Source organism: Pithys albifrons, chromosome 2 (genome assembly GCF_047495875.1).
Source record: "Pithys albifrons albifrons isolate INPA30051 chromosome 2, PitAlb_v1, whole genome shotgun sequence".
Taxonomy (NCBI): Eukaryota; Metazoa; Chordata; class Aves; order Passeriformes; family Thamnophilidae; genus Pithys; species Pithys albifrons.
The window spans coordinates 105,859,181-105,882,868 of record NC_092459.1 but is presented as its reverse complement, the minus strand read 5'-3'; the positions used below and the strand labels follow the sequence as shown (position 1 = coordinate 105,882,868).

The window sequence follows — 23,688 nt, the reverse complement described above, 5'->3', positions numbered from 1 at the left end:
ATGAGAACAATCAAGAGATCCAGGAATTGCTGAAGAAGAAGAGAACTGCTCACCAAGCACACCTTGCTCAGCCATCTTGCCATATAAAAAAAGCCGCCTTTCGTCTTGCATGCAGCAGGCTCCAACAGAAATTTCGAGACATCCAGAACAAGTGGTGGCTCGACCCAGCAGAAAAGACACAACTATGCGCAGATTTGGGTGTCCAAAGAGGATTCTATGAGGCCCTGAAAGCAGTGTATGGACCCTCACACCAGGTTCAAAGCCCCCTATTCAGTGCAGATGGTCAACTGCTTCTAACAGATGAAACCTCCATCCTGAACCAATGGTCTGAGCACTTTCAGACTCTCTTCAGTGCCAACCGTGTAGTCCAAGGCTCAGCAATTCAGCACATTACACAACAACCGGTGAAACGTGAATTGGATGCAGCCCCTACTATGGGAGAGATACTCAAGGCCATACAACAGGTGAAAACTGGCAAGGCAGCTGGGGTTGATGGAATTCCACCTGAAATCTGGAAGCATGGAGGTCAAGCACTCCATGCCAGATTTCACGAGCTTGTTGTGCGTTGCTGGGAACAAGGGGAACTACCACCAGATCTCCGGGATGCAGTCATTATCACCCTGTACAAGAAAAAAGGAGAAAAATCAGACTGCTCAAATTACCGAGGTATTACTTTGCTCTCCATTGCTGGTAAAATCCTTGCAAGAATACGTCTGAACAGATTAGTACCCACTATTGCAGAAGATCTTCTACCTGAAAGCCAGTGTGGTTTCAGAGCCAATAGGAGCACCACAGACATGGTGTTTGTTCTCAGACAACTGCAAGAGAAGTGTAGGGAACAGAACAAAGGTCTCTATGTAACCTTTGTTGACCTCACCAAAGCTTTCGACACTGTGAGCAGAAAAGGCTTGTGGCAGATCTTGGAACGTTTAGGATGTCCCCCCAAGTTCCTCAAAATGATCATCCTGCTACATGAGGATCAGCGTGGACAAGTCAGATATGGCCATGCACTCTCTGAGCCCTTTCCAATAACCAATGGTGTGAAACAAGGTTGCATTCTTGCACCAACTCTATTCACAATCTTCTTCAGCATGATGCTTCAAAGAGCCACAGCAGACCTCGATGAAGAAAACGGCATCTACATCCGGTATCGTACCGATGGAAGCCTATTCAGCCTAAGGCGACTGAAGGCCCACACCAAGGCCCTGAATCACCTTGTCCGTGAGCTGCTTTTTGCTGATGATGCCACCCTTGTTGCTCACACAGAAGCAGCTCTGCAGCGCTTAACATCCTGCTTTGCAGAGGCTGCTGAGCTTTTTGGGCTGGAAGTCAGCCTGAAGAAGACGGAAGTTCTCTACCAACCTGCACCTCAAGAAGTCTTCCATCATCCTCACATCACCATAGGCAATTCAGAGCTTAAGTCAGTCCAGCAGTTCACCTATCTGGGAAGTATCATTTCCTCAGATGGTAAGATCCACAAAGAGATAGACAACAGGCTGGCAAAGGCATACAAAGCCTTCTGAAAACTCCATAAAAGAGTCTGGTCCAATAAACACCTGAAGAAAAGTACAAAGATCAGTGTCTACAGAGCCATTGTACTGTCTACTCTTTTATATGGGTCTGAATCCTGGGTTATCTACCGCCGCCACCTGCGGCTTCTCAAACACTTCCATCAGTGCTGCCTCCGTTCAATCCTAAACATCCACTGGTCTGATTACGTGACCAATGTGTCTGTTCTTGAACAGGCAGGGGTCAGCAGTATCGAGGCCATGCTGATGAGAATGCAGCTGCGCTGGGCAGGGCACGTCTCCAGGATGGAGGATCACTGCCTTCCGAAGATTGTGCTCTATGGTGAACTCGCCACCGGCTGCTGCAAGAGAGGAGCCCCGAAGAAGAGATACAAGGACTCCCTGAAACAACACCTCAGCCTTGGCCATATTGACTGCCACCAATGGTCCACTCTGGCCTCCAATCAGGATTCATGGAGACACACTATTCACGACGCTGCTACTGCCTTTGAGAATGCACGGAGAGTCAGTCTTGAGGAGAAAAGACAACGCAGAAAGAACCTTTCCTTGCCAATGTCACCTAGGGAGACGTTCCGTTGTGCCTTTTGTGACTGGACCTGCCTATCCTGTATCGGCCTTTTTAGCCACCAGCACACTTGCAGCAAGCGTGGGTAGTGCCCTTCTCAAATCTTCGTTCGCGAAGCCTAGCCATGATGATGATGATGATGATACTTTTACTAAAATGGATTTTGGTACATCTTAACCTTTTTGTAATGTAGTCTCTTGTTTCTAAGTACAGCTCTTTTCTGCTAGTCTAGTGTGGTAAATCCTGCTTGTACTTGGTGCTAAACAAAATCTGTGGTCAGTGTTGTACCTGTGATATTTCGGGCATGTAGAAATGATGATCTTACATCAGGTACTCTAGGCAATATATTTCCTTTCTATTAAAAAAAAGTGTGAGGATGTGTATCTCTTACTTATTTTGAAAGCTGGGAAGAGTAGAACTGGAGCACAGATTTGACATTCATCACTGACTAGTTGTTTTTTTGAAGTGGAAGATACTTTTGTCTCCAGCTGCCTACAGCATGTTGTGTGTGCAGTCCCTTCCCTCTAACTTTATTTACTAACAAGCGCATACAAAATTCCAGAAACTTGGTACAGTGCTGACAGCCTGTTGTAGCTTAGGTGTTCTCTGATTTAGTGCTCCCACTGAAACCATGGACTGTTTGCTCCCTCCCACCATTTCCCTCCCCTACAGCAGGATGGAGAGGAGAATTGGAGGCACAAAAGGTGAAGATTCCAGGTTGAGATAAGAACAATTTACTGGAAACAGCAATGAGATAAGAAAGCAAACAGTAACAGCAACAATACCAATGACAGAGGGTACCAGAAAGAGCAAAGGATTCACACAGAAACAAGAGACTCCACTTCCCCTGCCCCTGGCAATGACTTGAGGTGGAATAGAATAACCTCCACGTGGTGGTCCTGCCCCTCCTGACTGCTGCAAAAATTAACCCATCCTGGCTGGAACCAGGACACTGTCAAGCAACCTTAGTAGCCCATTCAAATCCCTCAGGGAGGAGGTAGTAATGCTCATCTAGTTAGCAGAAAATTCTTTGATTCTTAAAGTGCATAAGGAGACACTAGCTTTTCTAATATAATAGGATTTTTAAAGGAAATTTTATTATAGAAAGCTTGATTCTCTGCTGCCTTCTATTCTATTAACAACCTGTTAACATTTAATTCTTGGATTCAAGGAAGGCTTCATGTTCAGTTATCTGCAAACATAATGGTGCAATGCTTGTCTGAAAATGGTGTTCTTCCTAGAGAGTGAATTCTAAATAACTAAGAGAGGATTTGTACTTTGAATTATTGTCTTATGTGTACCTGCACCACTGTTCTGCTCCTCTGTCTTCCCAGTTTGACTTTGACTGGGTGACTTTGGCTTGAGGACTGAATCAGAAGTGGACTAATGACTGTAATTATCATAAGGATCATGCTAGGAAAACTTTCATACAACATTTAGCCTGGAGTAACACCACCTGAGTTGAAGAGGGCTCAGAAAATTTCTTGTCCAGTCATGTCACTTCCCAAGAAAAATGCAGCATAACCTGAATGTGTGAGTGCCAAGCCAAGACAGAGGCAGGAGGGATTCATTTAGATAATCCATTTTGCTGGTTTATTTCTTGTTGTGAGGATTCAGAATAGCAAAATTTAGCCAGACAGACCTGACAGACCTACATCTGAGGTGTGTAGAAGAACATAATTTTTCTTTCCTACCAGACAATAAATTGTATTCTTAAACAAGTTCCTGAATACTATGATGATGAGTCCTGCATGAAAAATTTATATATGTTTAAAGCAAGGGGTTTGGTAGAGAAAATGCAAAGCAGAATAGAATTTGAAGTAATTTGTGACATTTATATATTCATCTGCAAAATGGTCTAAGCTCAGTTTATGATAATTGGTAGGCAAACATTCTGTAGCAGAAAATAGGTCTGTGATAAGCATCTTGTCCAACTTCTTTCCTTAGAGTGTCCTTGAGCAGTTCCTTTCAAACCTTTCATGACTTGTTCCAAAGAAAACCTGTGACCAGTACTGTTCAGTCCTGGTGCATTATCAGTCACTTCTGGACAGCTCCATTGGAAATGTTATACAACTGTTTTCCAAGGTCATAGCTTTAAGTGCAGCATATATCTGTCAATCAATGAACTTATTCCCATCTTTTCTACAGCATGAAATTAGTTATTTTCATTATCAGGACTATTGTGGCCAGTCTCAATACTGCCTATTGTCTTTCTAGTCTGCTTAGAAACTCTGATTCCCACTACCAGCAAATAAAAACTTCACTGGCTTATCTGATAAATTTTCAAATAATTGTTTTCATGATTTCTCGGGGAGTGTTGCCTGCGAGTGAGAAAAGATCTTGCAAAACTGCCTTCTAGTCCTGCTTCGTACCTCCTCGAAACACAGTGCTGTGCTGCCTTTGAAAATGGTTGCAAAATTCCAGCTATTAGTTTGCAAGCACTGTGTCCCAGCAAACTATCAAGTACAGCATAATTTCCCACGCTCCTTGGGTCCACATGCCTTGTCTTTGAACTACAATGTCTTAGGACAAGGGTGGACTTTGTGTAGTATACAGCACAAGATGCAATAAGTTACAGTATTGCAAAGAATAATCATCGTGGCAGTACCAGGAGACTATCCAGTCACATGTATAAATACATATAATTAAATAGCAAGAGATAGTGATAAATGATACTTGATGGCAGTGAGGTACTTATTCCTCTCCATTCCTTACTTTTAGCTACATTCATAATGCTGCATAAGTGAGTAGCACATCATACTAACAGAGAGATAACCATGTATGTTCTAGGCATATTATTTTGAGAATAAATATACAAACAGATACATTTTTACTTTTTGGTGAGGCAAGTATTTTTCCATCAGTGACTATCTAAAAAGCAAACTCACTCAATTGCTTTAGTTGATCAATAATTTTGTGTTTATCTCTTGTAGGAAGTTTGCGGTCTCTACAAAAATTCCTGACACTAAATGGTGTCAAAAGTGTTGTGTTGGTAAGTAAAGGTCTGGAGAATTAAGCATGAAGATGCAGTACAAATGGTGGCAGTATTAAGATTACTGAGTCAGGGTTAGGAGGTAAAGGGAGGAAAGACTTTTGTCATTATTATGAAACGATGTGTTTGCAGACAGTGAGCTTGTTCAGGTTAGTCCTTGTGTTTAGGCAATGAAAACCTTACCATTTAGCTCTTTATATTTAAAGACAATTCACAAGAATTGCAGAGAAGCAGAATGATGTCAAAATTTAAAGCAACCCTCAGGAAGGACCTAATCTCCATGGGTGGAGCAACTTAAAGAAGTTGCCATCAGGATTAAGCCGCCTGACTTCCCAACACAAGTTTCAGTTATCAATATTGGATAATAAAACGCAAGGAGTGCTTTCAATTCTTTGAGGACAGTGTTGTCTCTGAAGCCTTTATAGTGTGTTCAACGATGTGCCAGCTACTGAAATGTTGAAGCCGTTAAGACATGTTTTAAAAGGGGGCAGTTAAATTAAAAAACAACAACAAAACCAAACAAACAAAAAAAAACCAGGAAGGGTAACTACAGATGATCTCTTGGGTTTGAACTCTTTTTCCTGGAAATATTCTAGCTGTATTCCATAATCAAATGTTTGGTGTGAGGAGTTCTATTACACAGAATCTTTTCAGAGACTTAGTAGTAAGGGAGCATATGTCATTTATACTGACAAATACCTTGTAATATCTCTAGGGTATGGTAGGGCGTTAGTGATATATATGTACATAGTGATATGTTTGTGTGTATGTCCAGGCAGAGCTCTAACTGAGGTCTCTAGTCAAGCTATGAGTGTTAATGGATGCTGAAGGGAACACTCAAAGGGGTGGAGTGATAGGGATCAGAGTACGTATGAATGCTTGCTTTCTGACAAGGAAATTAATTTGGAAGTCTGTGTTTCCATGTTTCTGTTTATAAAATGAGAAACCTAGTGGTGTGCTCCTCTGTGATCCTGTGATTGCTGTCCTGTAAGGCACAGAGATTAACAAGGGTGCCATAGTACTTGACATTATGAGGGGGAGTCTTGACATTCAGAGATAGCTTATAAGCCTGGAGTCCTTCTTGCGTGATAGGTGTAAGTGATAATTTGTGACTGCATGTCCAAAGGGAGAAACAACAGATTCCCCTCCCCACTACTTACTTTGTGCAGTATGAGCCTTCATTTCTGCTGGCAGCATAAATCTGATTTTGACCTCAGGAAAGCAGGAGGTGTCACAGGAAGCAGAAAAACATGAGAACGTCATCTTCTTTCTACACCTTACAGATGTTGGTAATTGTGTGTTTTGTGGTTTCTGCTGCTGAGTTCAGCCTTATTAAGAGTCACGCCAAGCATTATTTGACGCGGTTTGCAGTCAGTGTGACTGATGTTGAGTGAGAAATTGGGTTAATGAAATGAAGTGTTGATGTTTAAGGTGCCGAGGGATTGCTGATGAGTTTCTGTGTCAATAAGATAGCATGAGCATATTTCATTTATGCTGACAGCACTAGATTTTAAAAGCTTGTTATCTAAACTGTGTTATTCATTGCCTGATGGCCCACAGTCGCTTTACTCTACAGTGAAATCTGGTCCTTGAATGTATTTGTACAAAATGCAAAATAACACATGTTTATCTTAAAGGATATGTTGGCAGAGCTTAAGAAGTGAAATTTTGTCAATATTGTAGAATTGAAATTGTGAAACTTAGATTTCACAGTGCCTGATTTTGCAACTTTATTATTCTCTGCCAGTTTTTAATTGAGTTCTGACAAACAATGGAAGAGCAGCACTTCCTGCTTTTCTATTATTCTTCAGTTTCAGCTGAATTTCCTGATGATCTAGAAGTGTTCAGAAATATAGGGCTCCTGAATTTCATACTCACTATGACAGTTCTTAAAGGGCAGCTGAGCTCTTCTCAAGTGACAGCGGTTGTTTAGTGCCTGCTGAATAATTGTGTCACAGAAGAAGCCATTCTGTAACAGCTGCTTATGATGGTTTCGAGATAGCTTAGGCCATCCAACATAGCAGAGCCAAGATACTTCAAATGCATATCCAGTCACTGGTTTTTTAAATACTACCTAAAATAGAAAATCCCATCTACCAGTCCGAAAAAAAATCCCAGTAAGCTTTATTTTTAGTTGGAAAGATGAAACATACCACAGTGCTCTCACGTGAGTCATATTTGTTAGGGCTTATTTCACACCAGCTACTCGCTGTTGAGGCCCAGTGGAGGGGCAGCCCCAGCTGCAGGATGCTTACTGTCACCATTTTCATAGTGTAGGTATTGGCTTCTCAGCAGCTTCCTTATATAAAAGGTTAGAGTGGGAATAGTGGGTGTTTTCCAAAAGCATATGGACATTTACGTAGTTGGAAATTGTTTAAAACTTGTATGTGCTTGGTACACTAATATTCTCTGTTGTTTTTTGACAGTGAGGAATCCCTACACAGGCCACAAGTACCTTTGTGGAGCACTACAGTCTAGCATTGTTTTGTTAGAATGGGTTGAACCAATGCAAAAATTTATGTTAATCAAGGTAAAATTACAGTTATTCTTGCATTCAGTTCTTTTTATTTGTACTGACTTGTTAAGAATAAATATTAGCTGTTTCTTGATTATCAGACTTTTCTCTTGCTTTGTGTTAAAATATATTTAAAATAGCTATTTAAATATGTCATATGTATTAACTAACTCAAAATACTTAGGAGAATATTTATGTTTTTATGGTGCACTTCAATTAAAAAACCAAGCCCTTCTCTCCATGAGCATTGCCCTTCAGTTGCACATTAGAAAACTCAGAGTGACAGACTGAGACATGGCAGAGTGCAACAATAACATGGGTTAACAGACGGGTGTTGCTCCCATACCAGAGAGAAGGTCGCCACTTATTCTATGTTTTTTGACACTGGAGGTGCCCAGAAATGCTTGTTATCTCCCCATCTGACACCACCTAAGAGACAGAGCCAGAGTGGCCCCATGTTTGTCGAAAGGCAGCTGCTATAACTTGATCAACCTGGACCAGAAGGCTTAGAGGCTCAGTAGCCTCTTGTCATCTGTAGACAGCTGCATAGGATGATGAAAGACATGCTGGCTTATTTTAATTCAATTTGCATGAGATGCTCTAAACTTCTTAACTCGGGCTTTTTATATTTATCAATTCCTGTTATCTGAAGAAGTAAACATAATGTTACAAAATGTGTGGCATAAAATTTGCCATGCAGTTTAAATATCTAATAGTAACTCAGACAACATTTGTTTCCCTTTTAATACCTATTTTTGTTTCTTAATCTAGCACATAGATTTTCCTGTACCTTGTCCACTGAGATTGTTTGAAATGCTGGTAGTCCCTGAGCAGGAATTCCCTTTAGTTTGTGTTGGTGTCAGTAGAGGAAGAGACTTCAACCAGGTCGTGAAGTTTGAGACTGTCAACCCAAATTCTACCTCTTCGTGGTTTACAGAAACAGGTTTGTGTGCTGTTGTAATTGCATTCAGAAATGTTCTTTGCTCTTCTGTTGTAGCTGAAAAACTAAAAGGTAGGTTTCTCTGACAAAGCTGATGGTTAAATAATTTAGGTGATTATTGCAAGTTCTCTGTTTAAAGGGGTATCTGGTTGTACCTGCTTGTACCTGCACTTTTTTTGGAAGTTTCTACATGTCAAACTGATGGAATATTTTGAGATTTTTGATATAGCAGAGGATGGAGCTACAGTTTCTTACATTTCCATAAATTAAGCTGTAGTTATTATCCACTGTGCTGTTCTGTGCCCTGGCACCATGACTTCTTTTTATTTAATAGATTTTGGTATAATTGTATTCTGAGCAATTTCTTTTGACATCTCTGTAAGATGAGGTTTGGCTCTCCTACGGTATGACACTGTGGTTAAAAATGATGTTATCAGCCTCCTGCTGAGATAGAGCATTCTTCTGGTGTCTATGGAAAGCAGAAGGGATTATGACCACTAGTAACAGGAAATCAGATACCTGCCCTGTCACCAGTTTGGGTGCCATGTGTGAGGAGACCACCATCTGAGCAACAGCAGAAATTCTCCTAAGGAAGTGTGCTAAGAATTACTTTTTTAGAGTTGCAAGGTTGCCCCTAAACCACCCCTAGTCACAGCTTGTAGGCTTAGAAGCAGTAAATAGCTTTGTGTTCACCAGATATAAATCCCTTGTTGACTCACAATGACTGTGTGCTGTGGAATTCATTAAGAACAGCAGTTTATACCGGGAAGATACCCACTGACCTTCCTTCTGCTGCTAAAAAGTGCATCAGATTTTGATACAGTTTAAAGCATAGTTGCAAAAAAACAAAGTGAGCAGTGGATGGCCGATTCAGTGCTACTTCAGACAGTGCTTTTTATTTTCACTCACATGTATAACTGTGTGACTTCATACTAGAGTCCATAAAAATAACATGCTGAAGAGAAATATCTTGTTGTTATTTCTCTCTATTTTCTGCATCAGTACATAAATACAAGAATACTAATCCCTTCCTAGTTGTTTTTTTTAATGTGGAAAATTTAGCATTGCATTGTGCCTTCCAAACCCACTTTTTTAATTTCCTTGAATGACTTGTATGTTCTTGTGTTGTGTCTATGTTGTTGTTTTCTCCTATTTCTTTGGCTCTAGTTTAAATCCTTTTGTTGTATTGGTTTATTCCTGTCCCCTGCTGGCAGGAGAGCAATAAAGCAATCAAACAGATTTCTTTTTTAAATGAGGCAAGTGTGTACTATACAAAATCACAGAAACATTTGGGTTGGAAGGAACCTTAATGATCATCTACCTCTGACCTCTCTACTGTGGACAGAGATGCTTTTCCCTAGACCAGGTTGCTCAGAGCTCCAGTCAACCTTGCCTTAAACAATTCCAGGGATGGGGCATCCACAGCTTCTCTGGGGAACCTGTCACAGGGTCTCAAATAATCAAAATTTTTTTTGATTGTTTTTAATCTCTGACATTTGACCTTATTTTTTAAATGTCTGATAAAAACATTAGCTGGCAGAGACTTACTGGGGGAGTTTCTCCCCTGCCATCCTACAGCCAGTGTAGTGCTTGTTTCCAAATCACATGTGTGGTTGCACTGATGTTTATCCTCCAGTCTTTCTATTGCATGCTTTCATCATGACTGTATCTGCCTTTGGTATACCTTCCAAGACAAACAGCAAAAAAGAGTTGGAGTGACTGTCTCATGAGCATATTTCTGCCATTGTTGAGTTTTTTGCTTCTCAGCAGAACCATGGATTTTACAATTTAACCAAAAGCTGGTTTTGTATTTTAGCTCTATTTTCTCATCTCTAATGTATTTACTGAGTTTCTCTTTTGTATATGAAAGATGCCTACAGAATCACTGGCAATAATGTTGAATTAGTAAGGGCTGCTTTATGTGTAATTTTAATGTTAACAAACAAATGGACCAAAACTACACTTGTCTTTTGAGTTGAAATGTTCACTTGTGGATCAAATCCCTGCTGGCTGTGATGGAGACTGCTGCAGCTGTAATCCAGAAGAAAAGAAAATAACCCTCCTTTTAAGGGTTTGGATAAGAAAATAATCCCCTCGTTTTGTAAGATCTGGGGATGGAAAGTCTGCAAATAGCAGCAAGAATGAAGTAGTAATATAGAAATTTGTAGCAGGATTTAGAAATAAAGATATAAGCAAAGTTCTGTGAAACAACATAGTGTGCAGTCACACAGTCACATATATTTGCCCTTTTTTGCAACAGCAATATTAAATTACACTAATGAACAATAAAGGGGAACAACGTGCATGTGAATTTGCTTTTGTGACGTGGCTCAGAAAGGCTGGATTAAATCCAGACTTTAATATTACAGCTTCAGTTTTCCCATCACAGTCAACATGTTAGATAAGTGGACATGCCTAAGAGAAGGGAAATGTCATTGGGAAGATAATGATTTTAAGTACATAAAAACACTAATCCATCAAATTATCTTAATCTCTAGAACTTCCATTTCAGATTTCATGCTAATTTATGTTATGGACTAACACTGTCATTTTTTTATAGATACTACAGAGACGAGTGTTGTACATGTAACACAGCTGGAGAGAGATACCATTTTGGTGTGTCTGGATTGTAAGTTTTAGTATCATCTAAAGATATGTATGCATGTACAGTACATGCATACTGTCTGTCTTTAAATTAGGTCATACATTGAAGGTAATTCTTCGTTAACATATCCTTACTTATTTTCTAGGCTGCATAAAAATAGTGAATCTGCAAGGCAGGTTAAAATCCAGCCGCAAACTGTCATCAGAGCTCACATTTGACTTTCAGATTGAATCAATAGGTAAGTTGGATTTCATTATGAGTTTTGATTATCTGTGTAGACTGGAGAGCTGTGCAATCACCAACTGTATGAAATTTAACAAGAGTAAGTGGTGGATTCTGCACCTGGGATGAGGTAATCCTGGTTGTATGTACAAACTGGTGTATGAGAGGCTGGAGAGCAGCCCTGTGGAAAGACTTCTGTGGGTGTTTGGATTGATGGCAGTATGAAGATGAGTCAGTCAAAAGGCCCAGCTGTGTCCTGGAGTGCATCAGGCCCAGCATCACTACCAGGTTAAGGGAGGTGATTGTCCCACTGTGCTCTGTGCTGGTGTGGCCTCATCTCGAGTCCAATGTGCAGTTTCAGGCACCAGAATATAAAAAGAATATCAGACTATTAGAGTGGTGACCCAGATGGCAAAAGGTGTTGAAGACAAGACTTAATGAGGAGTGCCTGAGATCAGTTGGTTGGTTCAGCCTAGAGAAGAGAAGGCTGAGGTGTGATCACATCGCAGCCTTCAGCTTCCTCAAGGTGGGCAGTGGAGGGGGAGGTGCTGTCTCGCCTCTGGTGACCAGCAGTAAGACATGTGAAAATGATTTGAAGCCGTATATGACGAAGTTCAGATTGGATATTAGGAAAATGCATTTCCCTTAGAGGGTGATCGGTCACTGGAACAGGCTCCCCAGAGAAGTGGTTGCAGCACTAAGCCTGACAGAGTGCCAGGAGCATCTGGATGATGCTCTTAGTCATATGGTTTAGTTTTAGGTAGTTCTGTGAGGAATAGGGAATTGGACTCAGTGATCCTTAGGAGTCCCTTCCAGCTTGAGATGTTCTTTGATCATTTTGTTTAGTATTACAGTAAAGAATTAGATATGCTAACTCTCTAGTCTTTGGCATTTGAAAGACTCTCACGCACTTTACTTTGTGTGAGAAGGCCCAGTGAAGGGTGCAGCTTGCTATGTAATGTGCTTTCATAGGAGCAGTTGGAATGGACTAATAATCCTGGAGTCTTCCCTGATTAAGCTACATGTTTTGGGAGTATGATGGAGACCTTCAGCCTCTAAAGGAATACCTTAACACAGCCTACATAAGCTCTGTGAATCACTCATGCCTAACTCATTTTGCATGTGTGTTTATGCAGTCTCCATTTTTATAAAGCAGCTCAAAGACTAAATTATATGTATCATAGGTTACATAAATTTTGTTTCCTTATGAAGAATCTGAATTAATTAGATTTGTGAAACAGAAAGAATACATTATTTTGGCAGTTCTCCAGTGGTTACATACCTGGATTGCACCACATGCTTTTGAAAGAGGTGTGGGGAGAGACATATGCACAGATGGAGAGTAGCACCAGAAGAAGAGGAACAGTGGGAACTCAAATAGTAAGGAGTTGGAGGTAGTTTATTTCTGAGAAGCTTTAAAGTTTGAGGCCCTTCAAACATAATGTCCCACAGAGAAGAGGACCAGAAAACATTGTCATGAAAAATATTACTTTTATGGTTTTTGATGGTTACAAATGAAGGGAAGGCGTACATGCACTTTAAAGTGCTCTCTTGTGGGACCTCTGTGTGTATTGTAGTCCTCACTCTGGTTGACACAAATGAGCTAGTACTGTCCTATTCTGTCCTGATAGTGTTTCCAAAGACTACTACTGTCTTTCCTGCACACCCAGAGGCAGGACGTGGGATACAGGAGGACAGATTCTTCCTGGGATCCTACACACTTACACTCTCTTTGAGGAAGGCCATAGACCCACTTCCTTTCACAGAGTTCAAACTCAGGTCTCTGTCACCATACTGATGGGAAGGGCTGGGACACAGAGGGCTCTCCAAAGCTTTGTGTTGGTATTGCAGAAGGACCATATTAGCCACTAGTTGCTGGGAAAGTGAAAAATGGCATTGCAGTATCCCTGTAAGTTTCCTACTAATATTTTGCAAGTCTTAAGGGGGTCTCCTGTTCAAAGGAAAGGACACGTTTAGGACTAGACATTTAGAACATTTTCTTGTTAACTGGAAATATTTCTAAATCCTGCTCATTAAACAAATAAATATAAAAACGCAGCTACTTTTGAGGCAGGTTCAGTGAGACTTTGTGCATTCTGTGTGGGTGAATGTGATACAGTAAAACATATATTTACAGATATCAAAATTGCAGTCATGCTTTTAGCCTTAAAAGCACATGTGTTGACATTATGCCTCAAAACTGATTCCAGTGTTCTTTGTTACTAGTCTGTCTACAAGACAGTGTATTGGCGTTCTGGAAACATGGCATGCAAGGAAGGAGTTTTAGATCAAATGAGGTGAGTACTGCATTTTCCTTCAAATTCTGGCTTCTATTGTAAACCAGTGTTATGACCTGCCCCAGAAACAGGAAAGGGGAGGTAACCCAGGTTCTTATCAATAATTCCCTTGGGGTGGATTAGAGTGAAACAGCACTAGATAATTGGTGTTTATTTTAACAATTTCGTATAATGTGACATAGAAATAACCTTTGTGGGGGAGGAAGAAAATGCATAGGGGGGAGAAAGACAGGAGAAGAGTCCAGGATAGAGTAAGAAAAAAGAAAATATGAGAATGGAAAAGTTTATATAGTCACTGCCCATTGGATCCAGCGCTGCATCTTAGTAGTCCTGAAGGCAATGGTCTCCATCCACAGGTGGTGGGGGCGAAGAACAGAACCCAAACCCCCAAAGTCACCAGTCAATATATACCCTCAGCATGCTTTTGCACCTCCCCCGAGGCGGGGAGTTGTTCCATGGAATAGTGTCACCGGCCGGGCCATGAACCCCCAATTTTCCCACCTTTCGCAGAGTTCATGTGGAAGGCAGGGTAAGTTCAGCTCTTCCTGCCTCTTCAGGGCTTGACACCTTCAGCACTGGAGGGAGGGGTGGGTCCCAACTGCCCATCAGACAGTTTCAGTCTCCAACAACCAGGTAGAGGATAAACACATAATGCTGTTGTCTGAAAATGAGTAAAACACTTCAGTAACTTCCTAGGTTAGACCTAGAAGCTGGAGTCTCATTCTAAGCTTTTTTCATGAGCTACAAGTATTAGTGGATCTGTGCAAGAGCCCCATCTCATCGAACATGCAAAGCAGAAACCAGAGGCTGGGTCAGGATGCCATAGAAAATACCCAAGCCTAATTTTTGGTAACATTAATCTTCACCTTAAATTGCTTTGAAGACCACTGTCAGTCCCTTAGCCTCTCACACATGCGCTTTGCCAGTGGTTCCACTGCTGAGCTTTAGCTGTTTGTCAGTGTCAAATGAGTTCACAGATGTTTTTCGGTCTCTTCCATGTTCTCTTGTCTTGGAAATACTTGAAAGATTTCAGAGCCCAGATTTCACTAGAAGTAATTTTCCATTTTCGGGAGAAAACAATCAGATTGACCTAGATGTGGACTTTTTCTAAAATAATCCCCTTTTTTAGCCAGTTTGATGTGATTTTTAGACAGTGTTAAACCATTGTAAGTACCTGCCCAAATCCTTCTCTTTTTTTCTTGCTTCAAACCTTGTGTAGCTATAAGTGAAAATGCTGTGCTTCAGGAGGATTTTAGTGAGTCTTTTAATTTGGTTGTTAATGAATGTTTACAGATTTCATCAGTTGATGCATCAGTGTTTCATAGGTTGAGAAATTGAGCTCATTATGACTAATTGTACTTTAAGGTACATGTATAGTAAGTCACACCATGCCATGCTTAGATATTCCACACTGTTACACAACGGCACTGCCTTACACAAAGCCCCAGCTGACCTAATCTGTGCTGACAGTAGCTCTGCTCTTTGTGTGAAGTTGAACCAAAGACTAGAGTCAGACTACTTCTTATTTCCAAGTGTGCAAATGGTTCTTGTGGCATTTGTGCATTTTCGATCTCCGGGCGTGATTGTCCTTCTTCTGAGAATTTGTACTGGTGAACTGCAGCTTCCTGCTGTTGGCACCAACCCTGAGAAGATGGCTGGGCACTTCTCACATTCCTCCTGGCAGTGCGGTGCAGGGCTTAGTGCATTACTGCACCCATTGGTACTTGTAGCTCTGCCCCAGCTGGCAGAGGCCGTGCCCCAGAGTGCTGCAGCACAAGTGGTTGCATTATGTTGTTTATGTAGAGCATCAGTGACACAGACTTCTTGCTTTGTTACTGTCAAGCCAAAGACAGGACCTAAATGGAGAACTGAAAGCAGAACTAGGCTGTTGACAGAAAGCAAACCACCTAAAACTTTTTATCTGTAGAACATGTCTAGGGTAAGCTCTTGTGCCTTTTTTAATTCCTTGTCTCTTCTGGCTGGCAGCTGTTGAGAAAAATAAACCCATTTTCATCTGTGATGTGGAAAGCCTTTGTTGCCAGGCTCAGTTCTTGACCATATTTGTTACTTTGGGGGATTTTATACTATGTATTATGTAGGAAGTGGTTCCATGGGACAAAAAGCTGACCAATGGACTTAACTTTGCAGCATTTTTTATTTTGAAACCCCATTAGTTCAGATTACCTAATCTAATGCGATTGCTCTAATTGGGGGTGATATGAGCTGCTTGCAAAGTTATTTCCTTCCAAAACTGTGACCTTCAACAGTGGTTTGATTGAGTGGGAAGAATGAAACAGGAAACTGTCAATTTTGAAACAAGACACTCAAAATTTGGGCAAAGATTGCGCAGGCTCAGCCCCACAGAAAGCAGGAAGTAATTTTCTTCGCAAAGTGGAGAACTTCACTGCTGTGAATTAAAATTCTCTTGCAAGTTCTCTGTGCCAGAAGTGAATTAACTGTCAGCTAATGTTACTAGGATCTGGGAAGGAGAGGAGAATCTCTGCCTTACTCAAAAATGTGAAATTTGGCTGTGTAGAAAAGGAGCTTTGTAAACAGTGCTGCCTGTTCACAATGTGACTTGATATCCTTTGGAGTATGCAATGGGCTCTGATTGACTTTATTGAATAACATGGTGGTTTTTTGGGTGCTTTGATATTCATGTGATCATAAAGATGTCACACAAGTACAATTCACCCAAGGAAAACGACGCTCTGTTGAACCAATCTGAAATGTCAAAAGACTGTTTTCACAGTGGGCATAAGTACCACAAATTAATTATGTATCTCTGCTAAGATTTTCAGAATATGAATGTATTGCATTATTACTATAATTCAGAATTTCAACAAAAGTGTTTCATGTGTGATTTACCTGACACATTTTTGGATAGCCACTGTAGAGTGAGACAAATTGCACCCTGCAGCTACCTATTTCATTCATGGCTGTAAAGAGAATTGCACTGGTACCTCAAGTACCATGCTGAGTCCTGTTGTGCTTGCAGTTGTTACCAGAGGAATTAGGAAAACTTTTATAATCTCATTTAAAAGTGACAGTTGCATTAAATTCTCTGTCATATTGTAATCAGCAGTCAATTGGTAAAATCAGTGGCAGTCAATTCTTTCCTCTAGGCTGATTTTAAAAACAAAACAAAAATATTTGTGCATTTGACATGTAAATGCTTTTATGTATTGTCTAGATCACACAAGAAATTTCTGATAATACGAGGATATTCAGGCTTCTGGGATCAGACAGGTAAGAAACGAAGTAAACATGGCATGCTAAATTAAAAGAATAATGTGTGTTCTCCTACCTTGTAGAAGTTATTTTTCCTTGCTTCTTGCCAATTGCTTATTAGCCATCTTAGACATTCCTTTGTGTACATGTCTACCCTCCAGTCCTTTGGGTTTATTTCTCTTTCTTAAATAAGAAAAAAAAAGTCTTCTAAAAGTGTTTGTGGGCTTTGAGAAGTACTCAGCCATGCCAGAAGCTCCTACTTGGCTGCAGTCACAATCTCCAGGAGTGTTTTCCTTTTTGTACTGTAATTCTTTTGTTTAACTTGGTGAAATCTTTGCTTTCAGATGGTCTGCTGCAGTAGCTCATCAAGACCTGCTTCTGGAGACAAATGCAAAAAATACTTAAAAATTTAAATATCTCACTTTCACCCCCAGAAAGGAAATCTACCAGTTGTTCTCCCAACATGAAAGCTCAGGTCTCGTAAGAGCTCTTGATAACTCTCAGTGCAGCTGTTCTTTGGCGTCTGCTTTGCAGGACACTAACACTGTGTCTGTGTGACCCATCAGATACCAGCTTGCTGAGTCAGTAACTGCTGTTTTAGGAGTGTCACTGACTTCCTCAACTTTCTCTGCCCTGTTTTCGAACTTTGTACTTCTGTAACAGCCCCAGAAACAGCAGCCGTTTTGTCTTCTGGGGAGTGCATGCTGATGTGACACTTTCACCAGTAATGAACATACAAGAAGTGCAAAGATAGGCTTTAATTTTTTGAAAATTGCATCTGTCTTATGCTGCTTGCAGTAAACTCATGTGGCATCTTAGAATGACATTGCAAAAAACTGCCATGTGAAAATAATGTCCTCTTCCCCAAATATGGTCCCATCTATTTCTGGCTTGCTTTAATAGTCTCTCAAGTCTGAGACAATGTTTAAAGAGTTTGCACTGCAATAAACACCATTTTCTTCATATATGCTTTTCCTTACAGCTCTGCCCTATTTTGTGCTTGAGCTGTGAAACCTTCTCCAGTAACCTGTCATTTTCTAGGCAGTTCATAGGAACTGAGGTTCTGAGAAGCCAAAAACCTGATGTCAGTCTAATAAAAGCTTGCATGTTGCTTTCTCCTGGTAAGCAGGGAATCGCCTCATGGCATGAGGTGTTATTCCCTTTGTGGAGCACACTGAGCAGAGGAAGATTTTCTAAGGGATAGTTTTGAAGCAAGCAAACTTTCCTGTGTGAATGCACAATAGATTGATTTGAGTATCCCATAATCTACCTTCATTTCAGAGTGTTTGTGGAGGAGAATTCTATCATGAATTTCCTGGTCCACTTAGCAGTTTTAGCAGTTCTTGCCTGATGAGAAAAATCTCAAATAGTTTATGAAACAAAATTGTAACTGCTAATTTCTCTTCTTGGAAGAGAAAGGTCTGATCTATAACATCCCTTGTGGTCTTTACAATTGTAGTGTAGGTCCAGCTAATCCAGTCTCCTATTTCCAATGATGGCCAAAAGTGGGTAGCAAGAAAAAGGGTAAGAGAGGAAACTTCACATAGTGGTCCTTTCCCTGAGGATTCTCTTCGCCTGCAAATTTTTATTTCTGGTACTTCCAGAGCTGGAGGAAGATCCTGTGGATTAGGTTACATAGGCTCAGGGAAAGACTAGAAATGCTCACAGATGAGTCAGCTTTGCTCATCTGCCATTCCAATGGCAAAGGGCAGACAAACATCTTTCAGAACTGGAGCCTGATTAATGGATTAGCTTTGCAGAGGTCCAGGAAAGCACATGCCCAGGCAGTAGGGGAGTGATGGATCTTCACAAGCCCTCGCTAAAACGACATGAGGCAACATGGATATGTTGCAGCAAGGAAAACTCCAGCTGGATGAAAGAGGGAAAATGTCATGGTGGGGTGGTTCAACACTGCAGCAGGAGCCCAGAGAGGCTGTAGGGGATTCTTGGAGACCTTGCCCCGCACAAGACCTTGAACTTGGTTTGACTGGCTTTTGGGCATCCAGGGAAAGAGAAATAACAACCAGTCAGCTGGATCCTGGGGAACAATATTTACAGTTATATACAGGGCTGTTTTTAAATGAAGGCTTACTTGACATTGTGGCTTTTTTAATTTTCGTTTCAGGGTTGTGGTGCTGGAGAGTAGGCCGACGGATAACCCAACAGCCAACAGCAATTTGTATATCCTAGCAGGGCATGAGAACAGTTACTGAGAACAGCACGTGGCAGGCAGCTCACTGTGACAAGAGAACACTCCTGCTGCAGCAGCACTCGTGACTGGCTGGAATTGCACAAAAGCTGCAGTAACCCCACTTTAGTTACTTTATAATTTATTGTGGCATGAGAGGAAGATGAGAATTGTTTGTGGTATGGACACAGAAGCATTATAATAACCACAGAAGTGCTTAATTTACTGTTATGTAATCTTTGTACATATGCAGTATTTTTCAGTGAAACTTCTGCTGAAGCCCTACACTGACTTTCTGTAGATAGAGGTCCTCCTGTTTAGTACAAGTATCTTACCTGTACAGATGTAAAGTCACTAAGGATGCAAAAATTAAATTGGGGTACTATTATAAGGACATCTCATGTGTTTATTATAAAGTGGGATGCTAGCAACAAGTATAGTACATTTAGCAACACTATTGTATTTTATTATATGTAATTTACTAATACAAATAAATACTAACTTTTAGAAATTGTAACCAAGGCTGTAATCAGATTACAATCTTGTTTTAATTTCGATACAACACACTGGTGTTCATGTTTGCACAATGTATTGAGATGTGATGTATTTAGTCACAAAGGTAAGCTGTGACTTTGTGGATATGACTTGGGCTTCAAAGTTCATTTTTTTTGTTTACTTGGGTAGTTTTCTTTGTGAAACAGACCAGTTAAATACCTGTATTTTTATATTTAATTAAAACTTTCCTTATGATTACTTCTCTGTGCTTGAAAACAATACCTTATGGATGGGTGTCAGTCCCAGACTAGTGGTACCTGCCTGTAATTCTGCAATAGGTGTTTGAATTATTAATGTATACAATGATAAAAATTAGTATTACTGTTTGTCATACTAATTAGTTTCATATCACAATGAAAAGGAGCAACATTCCACATTGTGGAAATGGCTCAAAGATGTTGCCATTTTTACTTTTTTTTGGCCTTATAACCATTTTCACAGTTTTCTTGATTTTAGGATGTTAATACATGGCCAAAATAATTTAGTTACTACCTCATTCAAACAATACAATGGTTACTACGCATCATGGGAACTTAGTTTTGATCAGAAGTATTTTTGATTGCTATTTTCCAATGGAGTGTGTGAATGCCAAGTTTTAAGCAAAATGCACACATTTGACTCCTTTTTTTGTGTATGTTCTTTATATTTTATTGTGATAATATACACTAAAACCAAACTAAATTAAAAGTGATTTATGGCCTGCATTATTGTTGTGATTGGTAATGCTTTGAAATATGTTCCCTAATGTATATAATGTAAAATAAATTTTTTAACACGTTGTTGTACAATTAGATTATCACCTGCACTGATTTTCCACATAAGACTAAAATGGAACATGATGAGTTTTGAATTCTGCTATTAAATGGTTGTGCCAAACACGGAAGCTGGGCGTTTCTGAATGTATGAACAGTCAGATTGCTGGAGCTTAACTCAATTTTGGCTTGCACTTGAGTGTCAGCATTAATACCCTTTTGGCCTTCAGGCAGTGGGTATATGTATTTAGGTTAAGTCTTTCCAAATTGCAGCTTGGTTGGTTTCTTCCTTCCATCATCTCATCTTACACCTCTGTTGATTGCAAAACTGATTATTTTTTTTCATCTGGAGTTTTTTCTGCCTGTGGGCCTCAAGCTCACTGCCTCTGCCAGCCCCATCTCAGCTGTTCCTTGTAAGGAGCCTCAGCTCAGCCTGTGGGAGAGGTGGCAGCACAAGCCCTACTGCTGAGAAGCTCAATTCTCAGAAAAGGCGAGAATTTGAGTGTGTTTCACAGCACCCTTATGAAATCCCCAAGGGGGATTTCCATCCTGCCTCCTGTGGACTCTTTTGACCCGCAGAAAGTAGCTCAACTTCAACAAAGTACAAGATAGCTGATGTGCTATAAGCATGCTTCCTCCTGCGAGGGTTCTGCAGCAACTGGGGCCAAGTTTCTCAGGCCATTGCTGAATTACAGGCACCAGAAGCTAAGGGCCATTGGTTTTTATTCTGGTTGAGTGGTTTTGGTACAAGCATGCATGCTGGGGTGCAGCTGGAAGAGCTAAAAATAAAGAGGACAGGGTAGTAATACTGGGGAAGAAGGGAAGCATTGTGCTAGGGCAGGCATATTTCCAATCCGTTGGTATAGTCAGGACAGCTTTCCTTCTCCCATGCTGCTCTCCAGCCTTAGAGATAAGGAAGAAGTGAAAAGTTCCTGTTCTTTTGAGGACTTGTCCTGCTGGAGAATTTGGGAGTTGTGCCACAAAACTACCTTTTCCTCCTCTTAAGCTGCTTGACAGCTGCTCTCAGCTGAATGCAGGAGCCTGTGTGTCTGGTAAATTAAAAGGTCTCCTTTGCTAGACCTGCTGTTGCCATGAACTGAAGGTTTTCTTGAGCCATGCTCATTGGGAGCTTACACCATCCCCATCCCATCCCGGTGTACGATTGGCATTGGTGTGTGGCTGACAAGTGGGAGCGCAGTCAGAGCCAGGAAATCCCATCACAGGCACTGTGAGATTAGAGCAAGGCCTCCTCTGCCTACAGGTGGTTGACATAGCTCCTCTTAAAAACCCGTGTGGGTTCCCTTTTTCTCCTCTTAGCCTCTTCTGTCCTGGCTTCTAGCTCATGGTCTGAGCTGCATGCAGGCAGAGTGTGTTGTGATGGTGTGACTGCACAACAGGGCACTCACATCTTGGCAGCTATGTCTGATCAGTGCAGGGGCTGAGCTTGGCCTCTGTCCAAACAGCATTCTTACAGCAAACAAAGCAAGCATTGGAATGGTTTGTGTCTCTTTCAGAAGTACTCCTGGAAGCGCAGGGGAATGGACACTGCTTTTACCTTTTTCTTGCCCATCTCTCCATGTGGTGCTGCCTGCCTCTGTCAGAACCAGGATCTGGTGACATGAAGAAGAGGGGGGTTCAGATTCAAATTCTGCATCCCATAGCCCTTGACTGAAACCCAGAGCTGTGCAAGATGCAGCATGTGTTGCTGGCTGCCTTTTCTTTGTAGCTTTGCCACTGAGATCTTGCAATGGGGCTGGGGGAGCCCAGCAATGCTGTGAGCACTGGTGGGGATGGATGTGTCCCTCAGGCAGGGAGCATTTCTTACACCTGACAGGGTTTACCTTCAGCAATAGTTCTGCTTGTTTTTGAAGCATTGTATGTGAAAATGTGTGGAAAATAGCTGGTAAAAATGGAATGTGTCAAAACCTCTTTCTCCTCTGCTAGGAAACATTCCAGCTTAACCTAAAATGTGGGTTATAGAGAATAATGCTTCAGATCTGTGTCATCTATTGAGGGGTGTAGAAGAAGCTGTAGAAATGTGTTTGGGGAGGGGGATGAAGACCTGTGGTGCATTCTCAAGTCCTCAGTGTGGATGACAATGCTTGAGTATGGTGTTTGCTTAGCATTCTCCTCTACAGCTACAATGCTGTTGCTAGTGGTCTTCTTCCCTCCTTGGGTGCTCATTTTCATAGACTCATTTGAATGATTTGGGTTGGAAAGGACCTTAAAGACCACCTAGTTCCAACTCTCCTGCCATGCCTAGGGACATCTTCCACTAGACCAGGTTGCTCAAAACCCCTCCAACCTGGCCTTAAACACTTCCAGGGATGAGGCATCCACAATTTCTCTGGGCAACCTCTTCCACTGCCTCACCACCCTGACAGTAAAGTATTTCTTCATAACATCCAACTTAAATCTCTCCTTTTTCAGTTTAAAGCCATTTCCCTTCTATTGTTACACACCCTTGTCAAAAGTCCCACTCAAGGTCTCTTGCAGACTCCCTGCAAGTACTGGCACGCTGATAGAAGGTCTCCCCAAAGACTTCTCCAGGCTGAGCAATCCTCATCTTCATATTATGGAGAGGTCCTTCAGCCCTCTCGTCATCTTCATGGCTGCCCCTGGACTTGCTCTAACAGGTCCATGTCCTTCTTATGTTGGGGGCCCCATAGGATGCAGCACTCCAGGTGGGGTGTCACAAGAGCAGAGCACAGGGTCGGAATCCCCACTCTTGACCTGCTGGACACGCTGCTTTTGAGCAGCCTGGGGTGTGGTTGGCCCTCAGGGCTGTGAGTGCTTATTCCTGGGTCATGTCCAGCTTTTCATCCACCAGCACCCCCAAGTCTTTCTCAAGGCTGCTCTCAGTCTATTCTTCAATCAAATCTGTCAGGCACCGTTTGCCCTTAGTGAAGCCATCCATGTTGGCTGTTACCAATCACCTCTTTATTTCTCTTGTGCCTTAGCATAGTTTCCAGAAGGACTTGCTCCATGATCTTGCCAAGCACAGAGGTGAGATGACTGGCCTGTAGTTCCCTGGATCTTTCTTTTTTCCTTTTTAAAAATGGGGTTACATTTCCCCTTTTCAGGTCAATGTAAGTTTCACCAGAATGTCACAGCTTCTCAAATATGATGGACAGTGGCTTAGCCACTTCATCCACCAGTCCCCTTAGGATCCGTGGATGCATCTTTTTTTGCCAGAGGACAAGGGTCAGCACAAGAAACATAAACATCAACTTTTTAAAGAACAAGTGTATAAATTTACTGTAGTGCAAACCAGCAAAGAATTACAAAAGGATAGGC

The 23,688-nt window shown here is 41.3% G+C and overlaps 1 protein-coding gene across 7 annotated transcripts in view; it reads left to right on the top strand.

Moving 5' to 3' along the window:
- MAP4K3 (mitogen-activated protein kinase kinase kinase kinase 3) overlaps window positions 1-19,837 on the top strand; it is an 80,133-nt gene extending 60,296 nt beyond the window's left edge. For 6 of the 7 annotated variants that reach the window (XM_071581449.1, XM_071581440.1, XM_071581430.1 and 3 more), the window contains 8 exons: window positions 5,028-5,086; window positions 7,513-7,616; window positions 8,373-8,544; window positions 11,102-11,170; window positions 11,292-11,384; window positions 13,595-13,665; window positions 16,859-16,914; window positions 19,022-19,837. In XM_071581449.1, coding sequence (XP_071437550.1) covers window positions 5,028-5,086; window positions 7,513-7,616; window positions 8,373-8,544; window positions 11,102-11,170; window positions 11,292-11,384; window positions 13,595-13,665; window positions 16,859-16,914; window positions 19,022-19,109 — 712 coding nt within the window. In that variant the 3' untranslated portion in view covers window positions 19,110-19,837. Of the gene's footprint in view, window positions 1-5,027; window positions 5,087-7,512; window positions 7,617-8,372; window positions 8,545-11,101; window positions 11,171-11,291; window positions 11,385-13,594; window positions 13,666-14,021; window positions 14,195-16,858; window positions 16,915-19,021 lie in introns of all 7 variants that reach the window. The other variant, XR_011700005.1, reaches the window with a different exon arrangement.
- Window positions 19,838-23,688: the final 3,851 nt, after the last annotated feature.